The sequence below is a fragment of the Chiroxiphia lanceolata genome, chromosome 4 (genome assembly GCF_009829145.1).
Source record: "Chiroxiphia lanceolata isolate bChiLan1 chromosome 4, bChiLan1.pri, whole genome shotgun sequence".
NCBI lineage: Eukaryota > Metazoa > Chordata > Aves > Passeriformes > Pipridae > Chiroxiphia > Chiroxiphia lanceolata.
In genome coordinates, this window is record NC_045640.1 from 11,808,526 (window position 1) to 11,821,255 (window position 12,730).

General features: G+C 38.8%; 1 protein-coding gene across 15 annotated transcripts in view; it reads left to right on the top strand.

Annotated features, from left to right (window-relative positions):
* Positions 1-8,765, top strand: part of ABLIM2 (actin binding LIM protein family member 2) — a 140,273-nt gene extending 131,508 nt beyond the window's left edge. For all 15 annotated transcript variants that reach the window (XM_032685220.1, XM_032685225.1, XM_032685222.1 and 12 more), the window contains one exon: positions 7,021-8,765. In XM_032685220.1, coding sequence (XP_032541111.1) covers positions 7,021-7,134 — 114 coding nt within the window. In that variant the 3' untranslated portion in view covers positions 7,135-8,765. The remainder of the gene's footprint in view (positions 1-7,020) is intronic.
* Positions 8,766-12,730: the final 3,965 nt, after the last annotated feature.

Genomic DNA, 12,730 nt, shown 5'->3' on the forward strand with positions numbered 1-12,730 from the left:
GTGCCTTGTGATATTTCACAAGAGGTTAGGCTGGAAGTACCCCTGCAGTAGTAGTGCTGAGTGGAATGCAGCTTCTCTGTGAAACTTCATGGTACCCTGAAGTACTAAACAAGATACATCCACAGATCCAGAAGCCTTGTGTAGACGTTTGGGGTGACATCAGCATGGGGAAGGGTTTCAGACTCCTTTTCTCATGGCTTTCCCTGGGAACCTTTTTGGGGACCCACACTGCTACGTGGAGAGGGATCTACAACTTCTGCCAAGGCTTGGCTGCGCAAGGGCTCCATCTATGTGGGGATGTGACTAATTGCCCTCATCTCACATGACCACAATTGTAGTGCCTTCTGCCTTTTCCTCTGGTCGACGGAGCTGCCCTGTTATCTTTTGATACCTTTTGAAGTTCATTAGGTGGCAACTCATGCCATTTCTTAACTTCCCCTGCCCTATCACATAATTACTTAATAGTTTGAAATATTTATTGAGCATGAAGCTTAATTACACCGTAGATGAGCAGAACATTCAATACTCCCTTGGGAATCTGGCACATGGCTAATTACAGCTTTGTAATTAGCCATGCAGCACGCTTAGAAGAAACCTCTAAGCCTGCCGAGCCCCAGCAGTGCAACAGAAAGAGAGGTGAAGAGTGCAGACCTTGTGAAAGCAAAATGAGGATTCAAAATTAAATAGAAAAAAGAGAAATTTTTCCAGCAAAGTATACTTGGGCATCTGAAAGTATTATTTGGGCTAAGTTTGAAAAGCATGAGAGAAGGGAATGGAGAGGCAGGGAAGAAGAGAAAAACTAGCTTTTATTTCTGGATTTGTGAATCAGAAATTGGAAGTGTTACAAGGACTTTGGACAAAAATGAATTGAAATAGACAACTACTTAAAATTGCATTCTGTAAAACAGAGTGCACAGTAGTGCTTCAGACTGACACTAGCTGAAAGATTCACTGCGGATTCAAAGGCATTGTAATGCTCAGCTGTCATTTCCAATGAACATAATAAAACAAAAAGCAAAGGTGAAAGAAACCTGAAGTTTTAAATTTCTCTAGGAATTAGGACTTTGATTTTTCTAGTCTTCAACTCATCACCTCCTGCCACCCACTATGTTCTTTCATTGGTTCAATATTGACTCATAAGGAAGTATGATATCCTCTGAATTTCCTATATCTTCAGATTTTCACATGAGGACTCCCATCCAATTACTGACAAAGAATAGAGATGCTTGTGCAGCATGACCTGGTCACCACTTACTGCAGGACGGCTGTAGGTTAATTGAAATTTTCTCTTATTCACACAAATGCCATGTATCTAAGTGTGCTGATTTTGACTGGGGTAATTTTCTTCACAGTGGCTGGTAAAGAGCTATGTTTTGGATTTGTGCTGAACACAGGGTTGATGATATAGCAATATTTTTGTTATTGCTGAGCAGGGCTTACACAGAGCCAGCAAGGCCTTTTCTGCTTTTTGTACTGCCACACTGGCGAGGAGGCTGGGGGTGCATGGGAAGCTGGGAGAAGACACAGGTGACCCAAACTGACCAAAGGGATATTCCATATTGTATCATCTCAGTATATAAAGTAAGGGAAGAAGGAGAAAGGGAGGATGTTTGGAGTGATGGTGTTTGTCTTCCCAAGTCACTATTACATGTGATGGGGCCCTGCTCTCCTGGGGATGGCTGAACACCTGCCTGCCCATAGGAAGCAGTGAATTAATTCCTGGTTTTTCTTTGCTTGTGTGCACAGCTTTTGCTTTCTGTATTAAACTGTATTTATCTCAACCCATCTTTTGGCTTTTACCCTTCTGATTCTCTCCCCAGTCCTGTTGGTGGGGAAGTGAGCAAGTGGTGCGTGGGGCTTGGTTGCTGGCTGGGGTTAAACCACGACGCTAAGTATTAGTTTCAAGCATCTCTGAATTACATTAAAAGCTCAATTATTCTTGGGGGAAAGAAATCTCATTTAATTAAATAAACATTGTAACTGTCTAGAATTATTACTGGCTTTTTAGCAGGCCACAGAAATCTAAAGACAAGCCTCATTAACTTACAGTGAAAAGCACCACTTGTTTCTGAGATAACAATGTGGAGCAAGTATTTGAATGTGCAATTGATCACTTTTGTTCTGAGAGAGTCAAAAACGAGCGTGTGTTTGTACCATTTGTTTTCATGTTCCTGTTTCATAGAGCATGAGAATTTTCTATTCTAGTGGTTGCATTGCAGTGGAGAGGTTTAGCACAGCCCTTGCTTAGTTCTGTATGTCGTAATAACAAACATATGCATTTTAATTCTTCCATTGTGCATTTGTATGTTTTTGGAGAGCTAGCTACATAATTACAGCAAGGTGTGGTGACCCTTCTTATGCAGTGCTGTGCCCTATAGGTAACATCCAGGTGAGGAATAACAGCAACAGCATTTGGTTCCCAAACTGCAGACCACCTTCAGGCTTCCCAAACTGAGATCCCAAGGTTGTGATCCCATATCTCTAATCCAAAGTGCTGTCAGTGCAGGTGAGATATTGTGCTTCTGAAAACATGACTCCTCTTCCATGGATGGATCTAGTGGACCCTCAGTACTTTACTGGAGTCTCACTGTCTTTTTCTGATTTCTCATGCAAACTGTCACAAAATGCTATCCAGAACAAAAGATTGACCACTATTGACTTTACAAGCCCCAGATTAATACAATTTTTTCAAAACAACATGATGCCATAGTCCTTTATATTGTAGCAGTTTCACACTTAAACTTATCCCAGATGCTAATGTTCTGATGCTGTGAGCTCCAGTATAGCAGTCTTTTTAGTGAAGAACCATCTTGAAACTGTTTACCTTATCTGTTAGCAAGGTTTTCAGGTAGCATCACGTTAACGTCATTATGTCGCTTCCAAAATTACCTCACTTAAATACAGTCAGTTCAGAGTGTGGGCAGAATGGGACCATATCATGGTCCTCTCTACTCTCCTCGGTGTCTGCAATGTGCCCAGCTTTGCCATTGATTCAGAGCAGAGAAGGAGATTGAGTTAAGCTGCCTGAATATGGCCAAACTGTCACAAAGGGAACTAGGAATCACTTACTAGCACACTGTAAAACACCCAGACTTCCTATGTAAACAAGGCCAATACTATTAAAAAAGGGGAAGGAATGTTACTTTTACTAATAAGTTTGGCCATTTCTTTAATGGCCCAATGATGCATTATTAACATAGCTGGATATTTTAAGCAGATCCATTCCTAAAAAAAAGGAAAACATGTTCTTGGCCTTGTAAAGCATTGCATTACACACACAAATTCTCTCATACCTCAAGATGAATATCCTCTCTATTCCCTACTCATAATTTTCAATTTCCCTTCTTTTGTTTGACTAATGAGAGAAGGTAACGCTTCAGTTAAGACAAATTAATATTCCAATAACTGAGAAGAAGCATAAATCAGTCCAAGATTTCTTAGAGGTGCATTTTTCCTGCCTATAGGTTTGGGAAGATCTCTATGTTTTAAAGCTGTAAGGTTTAGGAAGGTCCCAACAATAGTGCAGACAAAATTTAATATCACATATACAAAGAAAAGTATGAACATTAACTTCCCACACTGGCCTATTCCCATGATGTTTAGACCTTTCAGATACTTGTAGACATTTACAATATTTTCCCTAAGCTTATACATGCTTAGGCCTTTTAGTCTTTTCTCATAAATCAAACTGCAACCCATAATTACTTCCGTTACTTTTATCTGAAGCTTTGCCAGTTTGATGACATCTTTCTGGGATCAAGATTTATTCCAAAATTTGAGAGAAAACTGTAGTCATTGCTGCTTCTAGGGTCAGTCCCAAAGTTAGAGCCCATGATGCTTAAGAAAGGGATGGTGAAAGTTTCTGAAATGCAGAGAGAAAACAGTGGGAACTGTGCTCAATGGGCACAGACTGGTGTCCTCAGAAAGTGTTCAGACCAAAGGGGAGGTGTTCCCTTCTACTAGATTTATTTTTGCATGTGGATAATGCATTGATGGAGTAAGAAACCTTGCTAATATTGCAATCTGGTTTTTAGTCCTTGAGATGAGAGTGTATATGGAAGAAAATTAAAAGCCGAGAAACTGTGCTTTTCCATCTCAGTCACTGCATCTTTGGGCTGGAAAGTCTCAATTGCTTTTGTAACAGGCAGAACCAACTGAAAACTTGTGCAAGGAAGAAAAAAATGGTGCTGTTGTAAAACAAAACTTTGTTACAATTAGAAAACAAGTGCATGCAAAGAATGAAGGTGATGTCATCTGGACACAAGCACAAGAGTACAGTGCACGACTAATTCATACTGGCTTGGATAGCTGTGTGTGTGGACTGAATAATCACTAAGCCTGAGGGCAAAGCAGAATGATAGATGGCACAGTACAGCATGGGAGAGGAAAGGGGGAAATGCACAGCTTTTACTGAGATGTGTGGCAAGCTTCATTGGAAGGTGGAGGTGTAGTGAGTATTTGGCACCCTGGAGAGACTGGGTGATGTTGGGCTCACTGAGTTTCCCTCCACTGGCCTTCAGTACTGAAACAGATCTGATGAGACCACAGCAGTGTTTAGGAATACAAGGTGTAAATTACCTCAGGAAAATGGTGAAAACATACTCCTTTTAAAGTTTTACATTTTCTGTGGTTTTGGATGATTTGCAAAGTGGATTTACCTGCAGGGTATAGGCTTTCTCATTTTCTCTTTGAGAATAAACTACAGTTTGTCACTGCTTTCTCCTGAGTGAAGGATCATCTCAAGTCTTATTCACAATCTAGAAATAAAAATAAAATACAGTGTGATACACTTTGCTCATCCAGACTTCTTTTTCAATTCCACAACCTAGAGACATGTTCCTTGCTGTGAGAAATTGCTGAATTTAAGCTTACTCTCATTTGTCCACTGAATTACCAGGAAAATGTTTTTAAAAAATCAGTGCACAGAGGAGTTATTTTCTTTCCAAGCCAAGTAGAATTAAATTCTGTCAGTGAGAGATCGTTTCTAAAATACATTGTCAGATGTTGCTCATTTCCATGCAAAAAGGGGTCTTCTTTGCCAAATATGCATGGCGTGTTTGTTCCATGCTATGAGCAGTGCTTATGGTGGGTTGCTGTCATTGGTCAAATGAAAAATGAAGGCTCAGTTCCAAACTCTTAGTCACTGTTGTTCTGAATATGTGGAATCTCAAGGGGAAAAAAACCAAGGCTGTCCTTTTTTAAGAAACCACAAGGCCCAATGATGACCATTCAAGGTAATTATATGTAGTGATTTCTTACAAACAATTTCATTAGTTTTCCTTGAGTAATTTACATGACAAAGATAAAATCACTGTTAATAAGTGGAAAGTAAAATTTTACTCTCAGATTTGTCAAAAAAATAGCTTTGTAAGGTAGGACAAATGGGGCTGTGTTCATCCTGGTCAGGTAAACCATTGTGGGATTGCCAGGGCATGTTAGCTTGCTCCCTGCCACAATTTTGGCTAATATAGGGTAGCACTTTTGCAGATGATGCTGGGATCTGATTGAAATGCTGGACAACCTTGGCCTATTTGAATTACTGGTACATAGTTTAAAGGACCCAGTGGCTCCCCTTCCCCTGAGGAGTGCTGTGCTCCCTTCTGCCTTCAGCACATCGCCCTCAGTGTTTGCTGGTAGCATTCATTATTCATACTTGTGAGGACTGTGTCTCCTTTAACATTACTCCAGGCTTGCTTGCTGGCATGTGTCTGGAGAGTGAGTCATGTGGACTAGATGGTGTTTTTGAGCCTTCTCCAAGTGATGAGGACGCTGAACCCAGGTTTTTCACCACCTGGGAAGTCCTTCAACCAGGAGGCAGTGAGCTGAAAGGAAAGGGCTGATGTCCTTCCCTTGAAATGACACAGTTGTCTACTGTGAGAAGAGTTTGATTCTGCTGTGTGAGGCAAGTCCAAGCATTTCTTTTGCTTAGCAGCTTTGTGGGACCTAATTTTTGGATGCAGGTGGTACTTCAGCAAATGCTGAAATGCTGAGGATAGGGCTGCCTGGGTGTGCCTGGAAGGAGAACTGTGTCTGGGGAGCTTTAAGTCAAGAGCTTGGTTGGGAAGGAGAGAGATTGGAGGCCTTGTCCCAGATTTCAAGGAAACCTTTGTGGGAGACAGGAGTCCATGTTTAAATATTGTGATTTTTAATTATCATTGCCCTGAATGTGTCCCTTAACTCATCAGAAACAGAGAACCGTAACTGATACTGATGAAGTGCTTGACCAAGGGTTAGTCCACAATTATCAGAAGAATTTGACATTATATTAATTTCTAATTCATACATTTACCTCTTCTGCCTTTTCTGTGTGTATATTAATAATTGTTAGGGAATTGTTATCCTACCTCCTTCCAATTCTTTATATTGAATTTCTTCCCTTTCTCTTGATCTCAGTTTTTACTTTTTTTTTTTAATACTGAATCACAGAAACATCAAATAGAAGCATATTTTTTGACATTTAGAAAAAAACCAACCTTATCCAACTTGAACTTCTGACTAGAGTCTATGCCCATGGTTAAGCACATTTTGGATTTAAGAATTTAGCAATGTGCTCTCTCCTTTGTTACAAGGGTGCTATTAGTGGACCAGTGTGGTGTCCACTGCTCTCATTAAAGATCAAGGCAAAACAAATCCAACTCTGAAATTACATTGTTATCAGACTCTTTAAAGTCCTGGATGACTTAAATTTGTTTCAGTGTGCTCTGTCATCAAGCACTCTGGGTAAACACATACTTTTTCCCAAAAACCATAGCTTCTGCTCAGTTGGAAAGAGCAGAAAAGACTATTTAAAGACTATTGAAAAGACTTTTTTTTTCAGAAGTCACTACTGCCATCAATAATTTCATTTCCCAGCTACTCTGAGCTCCTTTGGTTTTGATGCAGTCTTTTCCAGAACCGATTTTGGAATTTAAATGCAAACCCTAATGCATTATTTTGTGGTGTGTTTTAAAACTTAGGAAGGGCAGAAATATTCCTGTGCACAGATGAGCTTAATATACCTTTTGTATTTTCATTTTAAAGAGGCATTTGTCCCCTGAAGAGTTCCAGGAAGTCTTCAAAATGAGCATTGAGGAATTTGATCGGCTGGCACTTTGGAAGCGGAATGACCTGAAGAAAAAGGCCCTGCTTTTCTAAACCCTCCTGGATAAAATATGTGCTTAATCAAAACAAAAATAGTCTTGCCAGAACTATCACATGCACTTGCTGTTGAACCATTGTCCAGCTTCATTGTGTTAGTATGTGTCGGGGGAAACAAGACAGATTAGATGGTAATGTGTTGGGATACAGAGAATTTGCTAATCCTGCATTTCCAGCCAGTTTTGTCAGTAACTCCTGGTCCTACCCAGTTTACAATGTGCAAAAAATCTAGCTTTAAATTTATTGTTGCTTGCAGTTATTGCTTGATGCATATGGAAATTCTGAAAGGAAGAGAAAAAAGTGTAGCTGTGACACGGGAAATGCATCCAACATTTTGTTCCATTAGGTTTTATAATGCAATTTTTACAAAATCAAGTAAGTAATTCATATAAAATTTTCCAGTGGGGGTTCACATGCTATAAAAAATATGGTAAAAGCCAAAGAAAAGCATATCCGCAAGCAATTATTGCAATTGTTTATGTGTGGTACTTTTTAAGAATGAAAGCAAAAATATGGAAGCACCTTAATTCTACTTCTTATATTTAAACACAGCGTACTCTTTAAAAGGTCCTATTTGTCTAGAAGGTAACTAGCTATCTTTAATTACAACACCAGAGTTTTTATTTTATTAAGAATATATTGTGACATAAAACAGTTATAATCACTAAAATGTATACAGACCTACGTAAAGATTTAGTCCCATTCATCAGGAAAACTGAAGCCTTATACAAAACTGGTTTAAGAGTGTATTGTGCCAGAGGACTGTGTTCTCCTACTAGTTTGGGGTGTTTGGAGAACTTTTTTTTTACATTTCATGCTGATAAAAATACCATGCAATCTTAATTAGTATGTAGATAGATCTATCTACCTATAAAAGAATTATTTTCATTAATATATGTCCTAAGTGAAGACACTTTCTCAACTTTCTGGCTTTACATAATAAGCCATGAGAATTGTGATGGCAATTGGTAGATGTGGAAATGGAACAGTTCAGCATAAAATGTAACAAAAAAAGCTTGGTGTGCTCTATCAATAATACAGCCAATTATAATCAAATATATAAAACCCTCATGCATTACTATTTGCATGTTTCTGTACAAATCAATTTGAAAAGAAAAAATCCTATGTGATACTGGTGCAGTACCTTGAAACTATCTTAAATAACAAGAAAAGCTAACAAAATCTAAGCGTTTGATATGAGCGTTAGACCTTAATATCTCTTCCAGCTGAAAGACTGTATTAAATTTAATAGTTTCATATGGTCAGAAGTATGGTTGCTGACAAAGAATGTTTTAAAGTGAGTTGCTAGTTTTGTGTGATACTAAAAGAGCATTACAAAAAGTATGTTTTTCAGCCATGTGTCAGTATTTTGCATTTTTACTGCCTTGAATGTTTGTACTCACCTTCTACTTCACTATGTCTTTTTGCATTTCCTTAAAGTAACTGGTTAATATATGCACTACAACACACTATTTCAACTTGGAAAAATCATAGCATTGAACATGCCTTCTTCCAACTAACATTCAAAGTCCATGCTGTTGGAAATAAATATTTTCTCATGACCTAAATGTTTTGTCTGATGATACAAATGTTTAAAAAAAATTCATTAAAACAAAGACATAACTGAATGACTTTTCTAATGTGTGTATAATTTTTAGATTGTACTGTTGCTTTGGATAGGGTCTTCCCATGATATTAATGTAATGCCACTGAGGAGAGTGTTGAGTGTACTTCAGCGTGTCAAGTTACTGTAAAGTTGGTCATGATTTAAACAATCCATCAAGCAACTGTCACATTTCACCAAGCAAAAGCTGCTTCACTGGTGATCCACACTGTAGAGAACCATTGGCCAGTTTTAAATGAGAGCACCTGTAGACCACAACCTCAGAATAGCTTGTTATATTCTGCTTGCACATGAAACTTGGCAGTGCACTGAAATGGGTCAGTCCTAAACATGATCAGCAAGGCCCATTGCTACTATGAAAGGCTAAATCCAGCAGAACAACGGGTGAGGGAATGATGATGAGGAAGTTAGATGTTGGTGAAGACCGCTCTTCTCATCTGCACCTTCCTGGGACATCAGATTGATTACAGGCATCTTTTCACTGCGTAAAAAACCTGCAGGTTGATCAAATATGTCAGTGCAGATCAGATTAGATATGGGACTTTATAAATAATTTGAAAATTTCTTTCCCACAGCAGCTGTTGTACTGGTGTAGGATTCAACCTCTGCCGTAAGGAAAAAGTGCATTACTAAGAAGCACATGTGATCAACAGCTCCGTGCTGCTGTACTGGTTTATGTATCTGCAGATGTGTGGCTGATGGCAAGTGAGGATAGTGAGATCATGTGAGCTGCTTGACCCATTTACACTGTTTTGAGAAAGTTAATCTGTTATAATGTCAACGCCTTTAAAAGTGTCTCTTGAAGGTCCTTGCCTCAGGTAGCTGAGCTAAATCAAATACAACTCTTACTTTACATGCCCCCATATAGACATTTTAGTTCACAAGCATCAGTTCTTATCACAGTGCTCAACTGTATTGGGAGTAGTACCCCATCATCTTTCTATATTTGCTTACAAGTCCTTTTGTCATTCTGTGCTCCCTTTTATGGTCAATGAAGAGAAAAAAGGGTCTTTAGTCAGATCCTGATGTTCAAAACTAGTGAGATGAATTGCCCCAATCCTATTCCTGTGCACTGAATATAAAGAAAGCCAATCTCAATGCAGAAGTATACATTGCAAGCTGTCTAATCTTAGATTAAATTAATTCTATGCCTGCAGTCTATCAGTGAAAATAAGCCAGATTTTATCAAGTTAATACCACTGGCAGTTCCTTGACCATGTTACCAAATCACTTTCAAGCCACCAGGAAAGTACTTCGAATTGCACAGATCTCACAAAACACCCTAACACAGTAATTCTTTGTGTTCATTATACTATTCACTAAACAAGCATGTATTCCATGCCAAACACACAAAACTGTTTTAGAAGACAGTCAGTTTATCAACTTATGTTCCTACTACCAGCCAAAACCAAAAAGGAATTTTGGCTTTCATACACAAAACTTCTGCTAACTTTAGAAGAACAACTACTCTTGTGTGTCCTTCTTATTTCATTTTCCTGAAATTTTGAAATGATCTGTAGATGTCTGTTCTGTGCAAAGGAGGCACAACTCGGTAAGCTGTTTGTTTTGTCAGATGATACATGCCAGTGTATCACTCTATATTTAAAGCATCTACTGTCATATGGTGTAGTGACCTATTCAGTTATGCTTTCTAGCCTAACTAAATTCACATTTACAGTATGATATTGTGTGCTGGATTTGGCACCAACCCAGTGTAAAACAGCCATAAAGTGAGTAGCATTGTAATTCACTTCACTGCTAAGTTTTCCGTACATCACCTAAATTCCATAAAGCAGACCACGGTATACCAGAGAATACGGGATTTCTGTTTCTAAAATTGATAGTGTTTTCCTCATTTAAAAATTGCAAATTGGAATTTTAGTCATGTAGTTCTCTTTCAGGAACTTTGGGTGTCTAATTAAATGTGAATAGACTAACGTGCAGAGTCAATACTCTGGTTTATTTTAATAGAGTTCCATATGCTAATCTTAAATAGCATTATGAAATGGAAAATGCATTTCAGAGTAATGAGATAACACTTTGCCAGATTATTCCATCTGATAGTGTGGTCTGGCTCTGGCAGTAAAAAACTGAGTCTCGACAAATCATAGGCTGTTTTTCAGATAATGCTCTTTAGAGTTATTAAGTTACTGTTCTATAGTCTTGTTTTCAAGGACATGCTGTCTTTCACCATTTTGTTAAGTATGGATATGGCTATGCAACTCAAAAGGATCAATATAGCTCTTGGTGAAACTTATTTTGATATGTATACAAGAGGCAAGGGAATTCTGTGAGATTTCATTTTCATTCTTGGATCTGAGTTGTATGTCTCAGCTGTTCATGACAACCCTGATGTATGACCTAATTCTCACCTCATGTATTTTAAAGACGTCTCAAACACAGCAATGAAAGAGCCAACTTATTTCATCATCTTAGTCTTTGAGACAAAGGAACACATGGATTTTTGTGGTTGCTGAGGAATATCTGACCAACAATTCCAGATAGGAAACCAGGCATGCCAGATTACCATTATAGCTGTCTGAGAAGGCTGGACATTTTTGTCCGACCCTCTGCTATTTCTTTTCCTTGTGGTTCAGGGGAGAACTCTGAAACCTGTAATTGCAGAAACAAGAAAATACGTAGTTGTGAGACACTACCTGGAATCTAGTAACCCTCTGAGACAAGGCTAGTTTTACATGAACAAAAAATGTTATAGTTCAGACCAAAACAGATGCCTTATCTTACATTCCTCATTTGGATTTTTTAACATTTACCTAGTGTGAACAAGCCAGACCATTAATTTTATCAACCTTTTCACAGATCTGCAGGAAAATGCTGTTCTGCTGTATGCAAATGAGCTACATGAGATCCCAGGCACTTCGGTCTGTCTGATGCATGAGCTTCAGAGTGTCCTTATATTCATATTCTCCTGCCTCTTTGTTTTGTGTGTGAGGAAAAGGGCACGGTGGTGTTCTTCTAAGGTTCCTAAGGTCCAGACTGACCCTTGACCAATGTGATTATTTGATAGGTCACCATCGTGGCTACCATTTTTCAGACACCTCAAATATCTGAAAAAAAGATGACTTTTTAATACCGCAATGACAGGTGTAACCCTCTTGTACATGTAAAATTATACTGGAGGTTGCACCCATTCTTCATATCCAGGCTGCTTCTGAGGTATGGCCTAATCCTTAAAGGCTCATGGGAGCTGCTGGCTCAGGCTTTTTGAGTCTTTGTGTCCCGCCTCACAACCACCACCTCTGTGAGTTACGGCTGAGAGAAGTAAGTGGTTAGAATTGCTCTTACTTTCATGATTTATCACGTTTTCTTCCTGCCACTCAGTGTTTGACATCTCGACTACTGTGCATGCAGGTATGTGTAAGGTAGGTTCCATTTTTTTTTTTTTTTCCCAATGGTTCCACAAACCTCTGCAGCACCCAAGAGCTTGGGAGCAGCCAGGCCTTCCCTGCCAGCCTGCCCAAGCAGCAGCTCCAGAGCGATCAGGAGGAAACCAAAACCAGACAAAAGTGATTTGTCCCATGTAGGTAAATGTATCATGATTCAGGCTTTAAGGAAGAGGTTTACTGTCTTAGCTATGATGTATTTGCCTTTTATTAGAAGTCTTTATACTCTTGATTTCTGTTTCTGAATCTCATTACATTTGTGTCCTGGATGACCTGTTTTCTCCATTTGCTATGATACATTTTTTTATTACATCCTCCAACTCATCTCTGCACAAAAAATTCCAATGTTCTCCATTCCTTTTGAGATTTAAACCTTTCTCTGCCCTTGATAATTCTTCTGCAAACTCCTTTCAGCCCATTGTACCTTGTATTCAGGAACGGTCTGACAAAATAACGGCATTGCAGTGTTTGCTTCATATTTGCCGTATTGTGTCAAGCACTATAACTTTTTTTTTTTTTTAATGGGGGAAGAAGAAAGCTAAGAATGACTGACTTTTTATTACAA